Raw genomic sequence first — 16,623 nt, forward strand, 5'->3', positions numbered from 1 at the left:
TTGAAAAAACCAGCCACAAGAATAGCGAGCAGTTCATACGCTGTTCGATGTACTCGATTAATTTAATAAATAGCGGACATGACGTATGGTGCGAACGGCAAGGAGGCGTATTTTTCAAACTTACAACCGCAAGTTTTGCTCGCTCGTTTAGACTTAGAGGCGTGAACAGACCGCAATTAGCGAACGGTTCATTTGAATAGCCACCCCTTGTTTTAGAACGAACGACCGCAAATAGCGAGCGGCTCTGAATGAGGGCCATACTCAGCTGCCCTAGTGCGCAGAGGAACGGAAAGTACAGGCTCAGACTTTCAGATCCAATAATGCTCGGATAATAATGTAAAGTTCCAAAATAGATAACATTTCTAAAATAAAATTAAAAATGAAAAGCTGTTATTATTAAAAATTCGATTTACAAATGCCATGCAGAATATCAAACCAAGGGCTGGAAAAATGTTTTGCCGGAACTTCACACGTCTGACAAACTGCCTGTCCTGTACTCTGTTTACGTGTACTTTTTCTGTACTTTCCAAATCTCTGTTCTCCAACTTTAAGACTGCTTGTGTTTGTTACTGGAAGTTACTTTAAGGGAGATCCCATAGAAAAACAGTCTTAGGACTTTAAATTCCAATAGGGTCATGGTAAGATTGATGTAAAAGTGTCAGAGTTATGGGGCTGAGGTTTGAATCATTTTGCCCAGACATGTTAAGGAGTTGTTGAAATAGTCATATTCCTTTTCTATAAAGGTGAGGGATTTAGTGTTTCTCTTTTTATTCACTATTAGTCCCATATTTCATTAAAACTGTTAATTTACTAGTTCTATGGGTTTTTATTATTAACGCACACGCACACGCACACGCACACGCACACACACACACACACCTTTTTGTCTCTTGATTTTCCCTATTTAGTTATGTATGTAATTTTGATGAGTATGGTGCGCCACTACAGAGTAATGCCTGTGGGCCCTGCTTCAGATCTGAGCTGGGCTTCTAACACAAGTCCACTAATGACACCCAACCCCACACCCAGTGAAACATGAATAACACAAAGACAGAAGATGCTACATGTTACATAGAATCTGATTCACACACAGTGCACAAATCCACATGTGGCCACAAACTCTGCATACGCTGTATCCAACATACACATCTTTGTGTTTCTCTCAGTATGTGAAATGGGAGTTTCTGGGTGTCAAATGTGCTTCAGTACGGCAGTGAACCTTCTTATGGAAGTGTTGTGACCGTGTAGCTAGAGTCGCTTCCTATTCTAAATTATGAGTATGGTGAGGGGACGCCTGTTCTCAGATGGATCTCTTTCACCCAGCATGGCTGATACTAGTGATGATAAATGCGATGGTGGATTTGTAAAAAGGGGGTGAGACGATGTGTATGCATTAATATATCTACACTCCAAATGCAGCCGTATATGGAGTTCTGTGTGACTTAGGGGTCTATTTACTAAGCAGTGTTAGGTGACAGAGTGAAAAGTGATAAGGTGCCAGCCAATCAGCTCCCAACTGTCATTTTTCAAACACAGCCTGTGAGATGGCAGTTAGGAGCTGATTGGCTGGCACCTTATCACTTTTCACTCTGTCTCCTAACACTGCTTTAGTAAATAGACCCCTTAGACTCAGGCCCATAGTGTGGTAGGGCCCCTGCAGTCATGGGTCCTTAGTGTGTCCTGAGCCTTACCTCCTAACAGTCTTCTTGATTGTTCTCCACTTGTCTCTTACGTGTGCTCTTGTCTGTTGCTCTTTGTCTATTTCAGACCTAGGTTTTCCCCTTTTAGAATCTTTCTCTGTCTGTATACCCTACCCCTGTCTCCCAATGTATACCCTTGTTGTACCCTTCCTATGTCCTTTTATCTTGTCTGCACCAATGGTATGTTTAGCACCAGTTTGCTCTGTATCTGACACTTTTACTGTGTGAACCCTCAGTGCACGATGAGGACATAATGTGACTGTGTCCCATCCGTGCTACGGCTCAGTCCTGTCTAGAGCACATGTCCCAGCAGGTCACAGTGCATCTTGGGATCACAGCCCGGGTAACAATTCTGGCAAAGGAAAAGAGGGTAAAGTCTGGGGACCAGGGAGCGTGACTGCAGTGACCCCTATTACTATATCACCTTTATGATGAGAGAGATGTGGGTTTTGGAAGTTGCTCATTATGTGTTATGTCCTAACATGGTTTTTATGTGTGTGAAATAATGGAAATACATTCTGATAAACCTGCAAAGTTCAGCATAGGCGACAAAACATATCTGTCCTTTGGAAGTCGCAGCATTTATCTTGCAAGTTCAGTGGGCTGTTTATATTCTCCAATTCTTCTATAGTCTGGGCTTAGTTCTCTGTCTGTTCTTGTTCACTGTGCTGTACACATATACATTGACAGATGATTATACAGGGATTGGTATGATTTACTACCGGCTGCATGGCCGGCGGTTCAAATCCCAACAGCGGAGGCCCGGCAGAGGTGAAGATCCCGACTGCACTACAGGTAAGTATAAACTAACCTACCCCCCCCCCCCAACCTTCCCTCAGGGGTGCCTAACCCTAACCCCCCTTCCCCTAGCCTAACCCTCCCGGGGACGCCTAACCCTAAGTCCCCCCGGGAGCCCCTAACTTAACCCGAGGCTGTCTGCGCCAGGCTTATCTTCGATCGGGAAGCCGGGCGTCGTGTTCCCGGCGTAGGTAAAATGACAGGCATCGGGATCTCGACGCCTGTCATTTAACCCCTGCCACAGTGATGTAATTAATTCATAATGAACTTCTATTTGATATTATAATATGGGTTCATCCTAAAAATGGCTACATACATGTGTAGGTGACAGGTACACTTTAAATTTTTTATTTAATCTCCTATTAAGCAGTAAAATCTTGCATTATGTCACCAGATGTGCTTTTTATCAATTGTACAAAGTGGCTATATACTTTGCCCTCTGTACAAGCAGATCTAGCATGCTGCACGTGTGGCAATGAGTCATACTATTTATTTATTCAGTGATTAGTGATATGCCCACCAACACGTGGAAGTCCGTTTGCCCCTTTGGTGATCCTAATCAGGATTAAATTGCTAGTTACTGGAATACTGACACACATGACTGACAATTACATCTTGTAGAAACACATTTAGTTCGAAAGGGAAGTAATCTGTTAAGAAAAACAAAATGTTATCTGCTAACTTGTCAGCACCATAAGAAATGCAACCACGACGTATATCCTATAACTGTATGACTATGCTGTACTGAAGTAATACAAAACAACCTACTGTACACCAATATACTGCAAGTACTATGACAGCTACTTTAGCTGGGTATTGTTTGAGATGTGAATTGCACTGGAAAGTCAGGAAAATGAAAGTATAAAAATTTAAATGCATTAAGTCATTGGGGGACAGTGAAAATGTTCTATCTCAAAACTATTTTTCTATTTTCTCTTAATTTTATAGGGGACACTGTAACGACCATGGGGTATAGCATGTAACTCAGGAGATTGGGCACATTCAAATTTACCCTCCAGAAAGCTCAAACTCCTCCCTCTCTCTACACTGGTAGGACTGCTGCCCACCACAGCGGCTAATGGCTGTTGATGGCTGCAGTGGAAGACTGCCTTCTTCACTCTCTTAAAAAGGAGGGAAGCGCTCTGTGGTGAGTGGTTTAAATCAAGCACTGTGTGTATCTACCTAAAGATACCAATACAGTAAAGTCAATATGAGTGATCAATAAGATATCTGATCGGCAAAAACTTGGGGCTGAAACTTGGTGGCAATGGTACAGTGTCCCAAACAAGAAGGAATGTCAGTATTAGAAAGCTGGTGGGCAATAACTTGTGGCTGGATATTCAATATATGTCAAAAGTTCCTATATGAACTTGGTGTGTAGTGATGTTGGTGCTTAACCAGTCAGATTAAGGCTTGGTTGGCAAAAACTTTCGGCTGGGTGTTCAGTAACAGTACAATCGCCTTGGTTGTTATTCGTGTTGTTCCTCCTTCCCTCAGCTCATGTCACCTCAGGGGATATGAATGCAGTGTCAGAGTGACAGTGACACTATAAAGCAGCGTGGTATAGGTAAGAAAATGTACTTACCAAACAGTGTCCGTCACTCCTCCACACGTCCTCCGGTGCATGCAAGCATGTGAGTGAGGGGTATTAGGAGTATGTGAGATATGGATACTGAGGCTAGTGAATAGTAAAGTATTGTTTAATGTAACTCCAGTTACAAAATATAAAGCAATGTACAAAGTACAACATAGATGGGATATATTAAAACAAATGGGTAAAGTCGCTGTGTCCCATATCTCACATGCTCCTAATACCCCTCACTCACATGCATGCATGCACCGGAGGACGTGTGGAGGAGTGACGGACCAGCAGAGGTACACTGTTTGGTAAGTACGTTTCTTACCTATACCACGCTGCTTTATAGTGTCACTGTCACTCTGACACTGCATTCATATCCCCTGAGGTGACGTGAGCTGAGGGAAGGAGGAACAACACGAATAACAACCAAGGCGATTGTACTGTTACTGGACACCCAGCCGAAAGTTTTTGCCCACCAAGCCTTAATCTGACTGGTTAAGCACCAACATCACTACACACCAAGTTCATATAGGAACTTTTGACAGCCCCAAGTTTTTGCCGACCAGATATCTTATTAATCACTCATATTGACTTTACTGTATTGGTATCTTTAGGTAGATACACACACTGCTTGATTTAAACCACTCACCACAGAGCGCTTCCCTCCTTTTTATGTTGTTGTATCTATTTTGGGAACCATAGGACATTCCCTGAGATAGCAGCTAGTGGTGTCACTTATTACCCTCTTCAGGAGCGCTAACCACCATTCCTGTATAATATCAATATCTTCTTCACTCTCTGGCTGAAAACCTATTTGTATTCTCCATTGCCTGCAACAGTGTTAGGCTGTATTTTTAACAGATCCTTGGCAGGGGCATTACTCAGGTAATTCGCCAGGCATTCTATGAAGGTGCCCACATAGTTGGTGGGCACCGCTTGGGTGGCATGGCATATAAGGTCTTGGTTGTCTCATTTTTTTGGGTGACCCTCTGATCTTCGGTATAACCAGTAACAGGTTTTAATGGCATCTACATCCTGCTTCCAGGCGACAAAGGTAGGGTGCTTTGCAGTGTTACTTTAAGCTTACCCTTCCTTATGGGCAGCTTTGCGATATCCCATGGTACTATAGTTTCAGTGTCCCCCACAGGATGTAAGAGGAAGAAGGATTTTTGTATTTAGGTTCTAAGTTCTTGTTGGAGAATGTTGTTCTAAGAATAATGTATTGCTGGTGGCCCTTCTGAAGTATAAAGGGAGGAGTCTAGCTTTATAGAGGTAAATTTGAAAGGTCTCCAGCTCCTGGACTATCCCCCTGTAGTTCCAGTGTAGCCTATCCGATTCAGTGAATATTTTTTTTTTATGTATGTACAAAAATCACATTATCACTAGAGGCTTCAACATGACCTTGAATTAGAAATGTCTGCATGTATCTCTGTTATAAGCTAGAGGTATAAGGTTTATTGGTAAAACCCAGCAGAACAGCAACCTCCACTAGACAATCCCCTCTACTCTTACAGGTGGCTGGGATCTCTCGTTCTCTGCTGTATGGTGACGCTCATCGTTGTCTTCTACTTCCTTGGCCTGCTGTGTGGTTCTTTTGGTTATGACCAACATTCTTCTCCAACCACTAGAGGCTGCATCTCCAACACCGGAGGAAACTTCCTAATGGCGTGAGTATAGTGCAGTTAGTGTATTATTGACATTTATGTGCACACCCAAACTATCCAAATACTGTATACGGAAAGGTGTTTCAATGCTTGATTAACTACAACTAGTAAGTTAGGTACCGATATGCAGCAGCAGCACATTTCAAACTATATCAAACACAATAAACTCTTTAATAATACTAAATATTTGAAATAAAATAATAATAAATAATACAAAATACAAATAGTGATATTAGGACTACACAAGAGGCTAGTGCATATTAACACTACCCCATAGCATATGGTATACACATTGGCATGCGCAGGAGACAGCATAGAGGGTGCCACAACTGGGCCTCACCTCTGAGGAGCCATAAACTACTCCACCCCATCCTTCGGGACATAGGCTACTCAATTGGGTGATCTGGGCAGTGAGTGTGTATGTCCCGGGAGGCTGGGGGTGGCGGGGGTTAGTCAATGTCCCCGAGGGTGGTGGTCTCTTTGAAGCACTGCCTGTGCCGGCTTCTACGCACACCTATAGGTATGTAATTTTCTTTGTGCGTTATTTTGATTATATTGTGGTGTACAAGGATTCCTTGCCTTTCCATTATCTATATCAGGGGTGGGGAACCTTTTATCTGCCAAGGGCCATTTTGATATTTAGAACATTATTCACATTATTATGATGTCACACAGGGCGGGACCACAATCGCCGGTGATTACAGTAATGGCCGGAGCATCCTGAGGATCCTCCGAGGAGCTGTAAGAACAGTCCTAAGGACACTCCAGGCGGTACTGCTGCATAGATTCTGTCTGCAGGATGCCATTCTTGGCTCCCTCCGAGACAGATGAGGATAGTAGAAAAAAGCTCAGAGGGCCAGACCAAATGAATCCGGGGGCCTTATACAGCCCCCGGCCTGAGGTTCCCCATCCCTGATCTATATGAATGATGTCAGACAAGTGGTCTGACAGGGGGGAACCTAAATGAAGTTAAACCTGTCTCTGTTACACTAGGTGCAAATTTTGGACTCCTGATGTGTCTGGATTATAAGTATTATTAATAATAGTCTCCTACAACTGTTTATTAGATTCAACACCCAAAGTGATAAATGCGTGTCCAGGTTTTCTGTTTAAACCCCATGGAAGTCCTAACCTAAACTAGCTAACATCTAAACGATCTATCCTCTCTGGGTTATGCTAAAATCTACTGAAATCTCTGTACTGTAGAGGTTTAGGCATAGGTGCCAACAATGTAATAAAAGGTAATATACAGTATTTAAAACTTTTTGGATAAAATATTTATCTAAAAAGATTTAAAATCAATGAACCTGTTTGTAGTGTTTGCCCTATCCGTTTATTTACCTTCTTTATTACACCCCCACCCCTCCCCCCACCAAAATAGGTTCTCTCATTTCCCCCACAGGTTCTCTCCTGCAAGCCTGCCCTCAGCCCAGCCCTCTTTTTCTCCACTAACTTCAGCAACAAGAAATGTGAATAGAATAAATAAAATCACATAGCAGCATATAATGACACAGGGTATAACTGGGCACATCATACCTTTACTCACTTCAGACAGGGCCCGACTGAATCACTGACAGGAGAGGTAGCTTGCGTGCTCCATTACCTTGCGCAGTACCTAGCTATGTCACCCTTCCTAATGGTAAGATGCAGCATGCTATTATTATATGAATATGCTGACTGCACTAGTGGTGGATTATATAACCTGGGCTGGAGGGCAATGGGTGACTTTTCACTTACTCCATGCTTATTAAGATACAGTATATGGAACAGTATAGTGAAAAGACAAAGTTCACCAAAATTTGCACACAGCATTGTACAAGTAGTTATGCTGCACTTGCATAAACCTATACATAGGATCCATACTATAGTTTCCCGGATCTTCTAAATTGAATATTAAGGATTGTGAGGCATACAACTCAGTGTAAACCCCCACCCCATCCCCGGTTCTCCCCAGTCCATGCCTCCCCATCCTTCATGGTTTTTTTATTCACTAAGCAGCCCACCTCCTCTCCACTTTGCCCCTCCTATCACCTCCTTTATTTCCACTCTGCTTTCCCCAACCGCCCAGGGTATCTTCACTCTCTCTCATTCCTCTGCTGGGAGTCTCAAATATAGTAAGGCTTGTATTCACATTTTGTGCTGGTGTCCTCTTTTGTAATAAAGCTTGTGAGCCCTTCTTCTTTAGTAGCTGTTTTTCTACATTTAAAAGCTCCTGGAAATACTTGTAAAAAATCCTGCTTCTTTTTCTATGACTGCATGCTTGTCTCTGGCAACAGGTAATTTATTTTTCCTGCCTGCCTTTTCATGGTTGAAGCATGGTAGTAACAGGGTAAGTGCAAGGTTACTCGGTGCACTAGGCAATGCTTCAGCCTACCATCCCTTGTCCCCCCAGTTCTTACTTCCCAGCCCCTCACACACTTGACTGTTATAAAATAAAAGTCTAGATGTTCTCCTGTCTAATGCAGAACTATGTTCAGGCTCCACTGATGTCCAGGGGAAAATTCAGGATTTCTGAATATTCAATTTCAGAACAAAGCAAAGAAATAAACTTGTCACAATAAATAAGCAACAGATAATTTGGGGTCTATTACTTAAACATATAAAAATCCTTTTCTCCAGCCTTTTGGTTGGAGAACTAAGCACATAAGGTTTCTTTTTATTATTTTTTTTACTACTATACATCAGAGAAATCACTTCACCAATTTTTTGCTGCTTTTGATAGAAACATTATACCCTCTCAGGATGGCATTATGCTTCCCTGCAGGGCTTGCGACATTCAGATGATCCTTTGGATGTACTGCAAATGTGTGTCATACATGCGCATTACTGAGAAACCAGATCCATTGCTTTCTGTGCATTCTAGGCCTTATCAACTTGTGCAGTACAAATATCTTTACATTGTTTTCTGGGCATACATGGCCTTACCAGCTTTTGCCTTCACAATGGGAAGAGTGAAGAGACTGATTCAGGTCATTAACAGCATTGCTGGAGAAGTAGGTTTATGCAGGACCTTACATGGTCGCCTCTGCTCAACAGCTTTTTCTTTACATGTCTCCAGATGCCCACCAGCTTTCCCACACATGTACACTGCCCACCAGCATTTCTCTCACATGCCACATTGCCAGCTTTTACTTAAATGCCCATTCGCCCATCAGCTTTTACTTACATGCCCAGTTGTCCACAAGCTTTTCCTTCACATGGCTCTTTTGTCTGCCAGTATTTCCCTCACAAGCTGATACCTCTTTCCTTGGTGCTCCACCCAAGATCTTGGTGCTCTAAGCAGCTGCTTTAAGCTTTCTAATAGTAGTGAGGGCCCTGGTTATTAATGTGTTGCTGGGTTTCTATTGTTGGTTGCAAGTGGGCATTCTCCTGTACAGACTGTTTTATAGAGTTCTCAATTTTGCTTCCCCCACCTCTCCTCTTACTCCCCGGTTCTCTTCAGTATGCATCCCACACCCCTTCTTCTCATCTCCGGTTCTCTTCACTCTGCTTATTCCCACTCCCCTCCTCAGTTCTTTTCATTACACACCGACCCACCTCCTACTCCCTGGATCTTTTCACTTTGTAGCCTCCCTCCTCATCCTCACTGTTCTCTGCTCTGTGCAACCCCACTCACATCCCCCTTATGTCAAAAAGTCTCTCCAGTTGCCAACAATATCCCACCTTGTGGGATGCCGACGCTTAGAATACTGGCGCCAGAATCCCGACACCTGTCAGAATCCTGGCGCCGGCATCCTGAAGCTAAGTAGCGCGTTAGAGGGAGGGTTAAGGTTATGGGTTAGGAACTAAGGGGGAGGGTTAGGTTTAGGGTGCTGGGAGGGGGAGGTTAGGTTTAGGCACTAGGGGGGAGGTTAGGTTTAGGCACTGGGGAAGAAGGGTTAGGGATAAGGGTAGGGTTAGGATACTGAGTGACAAGTGTCGGTATCCTAACCGTGTCGGGATGCCGGCATCAGGATTTTGACCGCCAGGATCCTGAGCGCCGGCATCTCGTACCCAACCCCTACTTCTGATCACTTATCTGTCAGCTTCTCTCTTTTTCTCCCATGTCTCTATACTGACAGTATTGGTGACTTGACAAAATGACAGTGCACCTCTAGCATGGTTAGTCTGCAAGGTATGGAATAGGAACCATGCATAGTTTGGGTCCTGCCCCTGTTTGTACCCAGTTGTAAACCATTATGGAGAATTCTAGAACGCTGTAAATGGTATTAAATAGAGTAAAAAGAATGTAAGCGACCAGTCATCTGCATTTTGGAAGTTATTCTGAGTAAACAATGTTGGGCAGCTCTAGAGGCTGTCTGCATCATTTTCTCACTCTCCTGTTCTTGATTAACCATGCACGAATGTCATTGATCTCCATGTAAAAATCGATAGAAAGAAGAAAGAAATCACTTGGCTGGGTTAGACCTTAATGCAATTATAACATCTGGATCAATAAAAGAGTTTGCAAAGTGGTCCATTGCTGTTCCCCTAAATTGTATCTTGTGTTTGTGTTGCAGATTATTTCTTGCAGTTTGGGGAAATATTTGTAATATTAATAATGACTAAAACCCAAAGTATTCGGAAACACACACATGCTACAGTACTACAGACCCCAAAACTATATGTTGTGTTGTTGTATACACAAAGATATGCTCATCTCTTTTTTCATTCTAATAACATTAATATGTATTACTGTTTAGGGGTGTGGGGTTCAGCTTCATCTTCTCCTGGATCCTCATGCTTATTGTGATTGTTACATTCCTGGCTGGTGGAAATGTACAAAAACTGGTGTGTGAGCCGTTCCAAGACAAGTCTCTGTTTAAGGTGAGAATGTATTTGATAAATATAACCCTGTGTTACTGAGTCCCAATGGTTACAACTAGGGAACGCAGTACTAATTGTGTCGCAGAGATGGGCAATTTTGGTGGTTGTTCCTAAGACGTAACAGGGGGGTGGCTATTCATATGCAGGTGTTTCGCAGCCAGCGTCTGTCTTTTTTCACAGTTGCACTGGTAACGGTGGCCAGACGGATATTGTGAGCAACCATAGGGCTGGTCTAATGTCCAATGATACGATCGATGTGCGTCCGATAGTGTGACTTGTTACGCAAAGCGGCAGATCAGGGCCACAGCACGTCTCTGTACAAATTCCATAGGCTGCGGCATTAGCATAAAGACACAGTTGTGCTGCATACTAAGACGCAGTCGTGGCTGAATTAATGTCTACCTCTGAATCAGGCCCTTCATGCTAAAGTTACCTAGAGTCAGGTATGTAAAACTACAAATCTTTGGTGGCTTTCTGGGCTATTTTAAAAATCCCTGATTTACTAGAGGCATAAGCCCCTTGTGTTTCTATCCTGCTTTTAAATACACAACATACGTGCTCTTAGTTATATTATGAGACACTATAAATGAATACTGTCTGAGGACTGAGCTGTTGTAGATGTACTTCTAGGAAAAATATATAATAGAATGTAGTCATCAGAATTTTACCTTTAGATTCTAAGGGGTATATTTACTAAAGTGAGAGTTTTTAGAAGTGGAGGTGTTGCCCATAGCAACCAATCAGATTCTAGCTGGTATCCTCTAGAAGGCTCTCGTTAAATATTAAGTAGAATCTGATTGGTTGCTATGGGCAACATCTCCACTTCTAAAAACTCTCACTTTAGTAAATTTACCCCTAATTCTTGAAACTGTTGCCACCTATTTAATTTCAGTTTGTACTCTCTACTCCTTTCTAGTCTGTCTCTCAACACTTTCAAATGTAATGTACTGTAAATGTGGAATTTTGCATTGTTTCACTGATTTAATTTAATTTTGTGAACAAGACTTTTGTAGGGCACTGTAAAATGTTTCTGACATGTTATCTTTCCATTACATAAAGGAATAGTGTGACTTGGTATATAATCCACAGAAATATGACGCTCCAGGGGGAAATCCCATTTGCCTATCCTTTCAGCTCATTTTGTTGTGCATGCTTTCTCAAGCCACAGCCTGTACGACAGCCGAGAGCTGTCAATGGCTAATTCACACTTTCAGCTCCAGGCACCAGCAGCCACCTTGGAATTTTCTTTCAGACAGAACTAAAAAGTCTCTGTTTTTACACTACCATGGTCTTCATTTATAGCAGATATTTATGCTTGTGCAATGCAGTGCGTTTGGTTTACTTGTTTGCTTAAATTGTTTCCCGTGGAATGAATAGAATGTGTAACAAATGTGATTACATTATAAACGTACCATTTTGTTACCTGCATATTAGCAGTACACTTGACTGTAATTTATGTCATAGAGAGGTGTTCAAAGTGCTGTAGCAACAGAGTTAGACTATAACTTAAAGGACAACGCAAAGGATAATAACCGCAGACCACAAATGTCATCGCTCACTGTATCTTTACAGCAGGCATATGGAATTGCTGTACTTGGGGGCTCTCATGAACCTCTGTTGCACCTACATGCGGGAATAAAAAATTGTGTTGCAAGACACAATATTTCAATGGGTGATGTATTTTTTTGTTTTGGGGAGACATTAGCAAGTAAGCAGTCGCAGTAGAGAACCATTCCTCCTATATGAGTACCTGTTTGTTTTTTAAAGTTAACTTGGAGGCGATGTAGCAATAGGAACCCATCGTATGCTGAGCACTCACTTCCAGATCAACTGTACAGATCCAGCTAATGCCCTGATAATCTGATCAGTGTGCACCCTGTAAACACTGGGCTACAGTATTTTTAGAATTTTTCAGTGGGATCAGGAGGTCGGTGATCTGAATTTTTGACAGGACATAAAATTCCGACCTCCCAATCCGACCATTGCAGGACCGACTGAGTTGGTTTATCAGCTAACCGTCCTGTATAGCTCCTGCATACATACTTGGCTGTACAATTATTGGGCCGATCATACAACTTTCCGCTGATCTGCCCAATAACTGTATAGTGTGTCCCCCACATTATTGTTCCAGGGGAATGCATTTTGCACAACATGCATTTTATGCTGATGTCACATTTGGCAAATGACTTGATTACATTTGAATGAGGCTTGATCAATTAGCAGTTTTGAAGAGTAATGAAAATGTTGATATAAATAAGTGGGAGACCCAAAGCTAATAGTTGACAGATATTTGAATGGACGTTTTTTTTATTTTTCCAGCATGTGTCTCCCATTCATAGGGACTGGGGAATGTGTCAAAGTTAGACAAGAAGGCACCTTTGCTTAAATTGATATATACTGCATGTCTGCATTTTTTGTGGTTAGTGAATGACGTTACAGACTGTTTCCCTCAATTTTTTGTTGAATTACTACAATAAGTACACTGTGACGTGTGGTTCCACATCCCTTGGAGAGCCACAGGTTGCACTATTATCTGGCTAGATACACTATGTACTGTTCCTAATCTGTGACATTAGATAACCCAAAATAGGGCCAAAGAGGGGATATTGCTCTGGTTAGGAGGGAATGTGATCCCTTTGAGCAGGGACAGTCATTGCAAATGTGGGCACCAGTGGCGCATCTATAATGGGTGCAGGGTGTGCAGCGCAAACGGGTCCCTGGGTCTAGGGGGCCCACACTGCAAACCCGGCACTGATGTTCTATAATACTTACCTCTCTGGAGTCCTGCATTGGCAGCGGCAACGTTCATAAGTCCTGGGAAAATGACCACTGCGTCATTTTCCTATAGACCAGCACATGCGCAACACAAGAGTCTACACCGTGCACCGCCAGCTAGAGAGGAGAGGGGACCAGACACAGACTACACATGGGCCCCCTCCTCTCTTAATACGCCCCAGATTGGCGTCTGTGGATTATCCATGTTCCCCCCTCTTTTGACCTGTAGGTGTGTGGCTATTATCACTCATTTATTAACCCCTCATCGTCCATCATTATCTGTTTACTATTAAACACTTTATCATTCATCATTAACCCCTTATCATCATCAATGACCCATCAGTGCTTTCCAGATAGTCATTAACCACTTATTTTCTGATAACTTTTAATCATTGACTGTTGTTCATCACCAATTAACCATTCATCTTCCATCATCAGCTCTCCCCCAATGACCCCTGCATCAATAACGTCTCATCCTCTTTCATCCATCATTAACCCCTCTCATCCTCCATCACTACCCCAATTACATTATAATAGTCATTATCAGTTCTCCATTAACCCCTTCTCATCAGCATTCTTCATTATCTCCCAGACCCTCAGAACCATAATAACGTCCACCCTCCCCATCACTCACCTAGACCACCACCCTGCTTCTCCACACCCTCATCAGTTCCCCTCTGAGTACAGTCATACCACCACTGAGCCTCACTCACTGGTAAATTAATTCCTTTAGAGCAAGTACATAATTGTGTCTCCAAAATTCTGGGGCTAATGGGACCAAGCTGTGGAAAGCGTATCATTTGGAGATTGTTACATTTCCCAATATAGCAGTCTCCATAGAAACCTATGAGGTCTGCTTTTTGTGAGATTAATATTGGAGATATCTGCTACGATCACCTATTCATACAATCTGGGGATACCTAATTTTTGTAGGAATCATCTTGAAAACTGCTGTTTTTGGATGATTTAGTAAAAAGGTTTTTTTTAATAAATATGCACCTATATCAAAAGTAGAATATTTCAAAACTCCAATACAAGACTAAGATATAGTCACAGCATAAGTCCACTGATAGTGATTGCTTCCGTGCAGGGCCGTGACAGGACCCTTGGCAGGGCCGCTAGCAGCCGGAGCGCTGTGCACATGGCAGGGTCCCTGCATGTAGCATATAAAGGACGCTATGGACAACACTGCCGCAGTGATACTGACTGCAGGGTGCAGTTAAAGGCACCATGCTAGCCAGAAGCAAGCACGCGTGCCAGCGACAGTGCCTCCAACAGAGCCCGGTGCTTTGTGCGTTGGCACCGGTCGCTCATACCCTTAGTTAAGGCCTAATTCCATGTGTCCCTTTTCCCAGGACAGTCATCTAAAATCTTTCATTTACAATTCTTTTATAATCACAATTCATAATACTCCAAATGTACCATGTAGTTATTATGTAACAGTCCTGTTATCACGTGCTGTTATCACGTGCTGTTATCATGTCCTGTTATCATGGCACCAAAGAGAAAATATGGGGAGAATTTTATGGCAGATTTTCAGTTCAAAACGATGAATGCACTATTGTCAGTTACAATTGTTGTAAAATAAATGTATTCAAAGGGCATATTCAATTGGGCGCGAGGTTTAGCAAGGAAAAGACCTCGCGCCTAATTTTGGATTACCGCGGGTATGCGCGCTCCTGATATCTGCGGTATCCAATTTTTTAAAAAGTGGTTGCGGGGCTTTCAGCTCTGAAAACCCTGCGCCGCGTAAAAAAATAAATAAAATTCTGCACTTGTCTGCCCGGTGGTCTCCGTGGCTCCCGGTGGCCTCCCCTCTATCTTCTCACTGGAGAGGAAGCTGCTGGGAGTCCCAGGGGCTGCAGGGAGGCTCCAGGGGCTGGTGGGAGAGGAAAGGGCTGCTGGGAGATGTAGTTCTCCCAGCACCCATTCCGGGGAGCACATAGACACTGAAGGGCCACACACACCGGGGGTCACACACACACAACACACTCATACACACACACTCACTCATACACACTTATACCCCTTTTACACTGGAGCTAAAACCCGAGTTTAAAAGGGGAGAGGGTTGGATCGCCGGGTCGAGTGACCCGGCAATCCAACCCAGGTAACTAGCAGGGTTCAACATGGGCGTAGCCCGTGAAACCCTGCTGTGAGAACAGCGCATTCCGGGTCACGATGACTTGGAGTGCGCTGCTAGCCGGCTGATTGGTCCGGCTTCAGTGGTGCTTGGAGATGACATCATCTCCAAGCGACCACTTTCACTCCGGAAAAGCCGGGTCTAGGCAGACCCAACACCGGTGTGAGCGGCGCTGACTCGTGAATATCCCGAGTCGGCGTCTGCAAAATTCCGGGTCTGATTTGGATAGGAACTTTGTGCCAACTCCGGGTCAGACCCAGAATTTAGGTGGAAAAAGGGGTATTACAAACACTAACAAACACTCATACACACTGACATACTCACCCTGCTGCAGAGGACCCGGCTTCCGACGCTGGATGCAGAAGAAGATGCAGAAGACAGCGCTGCAGAAGGTAAGTAATTATGGACTAATTAAGCTAATTGGAAACTTCCAATTACTTAATTAGTCTTCAGGAGGGAGTGCTGCCGGGGTCCCAGAGCAAGTTCTGCTGATTTTGCCTAAAATTAATGATTTTAGGAAAAATCACACTTGCTTTTTGAATAGCAAAAATCCGGCACCTGCAGGAAAAACTTTGCAGGTGCGGGATTTTTGCTTTTCTCGCCCCCAATTGAACAAGCCCCTAATGATGCATACACACGGTCAGACTTGAAAGATCAACGATGAACGATTTGACCAACGATCTCATGAACGATGAACAATTTCTGACAGTATTTAAATGAATTAAATCGTCCAAATCTGACTGCAAACAGTTGATTTCAGATATCGTTATCTGACATGTGGGCATGCGCATCGTTCGTCGATGCATGTCAACGATATGAACGATGTAACGATTTTTACAATCGTTATCGCTCATATCTTCCAGAAAATTTGACCGGGTGTACCCTCCATTAGAGTAGGTAAAGCTAAACGTGTGACATGAGGTATACATAGAAATGTGGAAAGATGATAAAACCAGGTGCGGTCACCTTGGTCCTCTAATTATGTAGTATTTCCACAGATGCATCCTGGAGGAGAGAAGAAAAGTGTTCCTGAAAGTCTTTACTCTGTACACTCTAAAGCCTGGCTCACTTTTAGCAGCTAGAAATGCTATACATTATAAAGTTCATCTATTGTTATGGTAAACATGATGGTGATAATATAATCTATTTTTAATATAT

At 43.0% G+C, this 16,623-nt stretch overlaps 1 protein-coding gene across 16 annotated transcripts in view; it reads left to right on the plus strand.

The window, feature by feature from the left end:
• PROM1 (prominin 1) overlaps nt 1–16,623 on the plus strand; it is a 238,200-nt gene that overhangs the window by 139,966 nt on the left and 81,611 nt on the right. For all 16 annotated transcript variants that reach the window (XR_015870062.1, XM_088450647.1, XM_088450645.1 and 13 more), the window contains 2 exons: nt 5,592–5,744; nt 10,424–10,547. Coding sequence is in view for 15 of the 16 variants with exons in the window: in XM_088450647.1 (XP_088306773.1) it covers nt 5,592–5,744; nt 10,424–10,547 (277 nt within the window). In the remaining variant the exon portion in view is untranslated. The remainder of the gene's footprint in view (nt 1–5,591; nt 5,745–10,423; nt 10,548–16,623) is intronic.

The sequence above is a fragment of the Taudactylus pleione genome, unplaced genomic scaffold (genome assembly GCF_031769625.1).
Source record: "Taudactylus pleione unplaced genomic scaffold, aTauple2 ptg000520l, whole genome shotgun sequence".
NCBI lineage: Eukaryota > Metazoa > Chordata > Amphibia > Anura > Myobatrachidae > Taudactylus > Taudactylus pleione.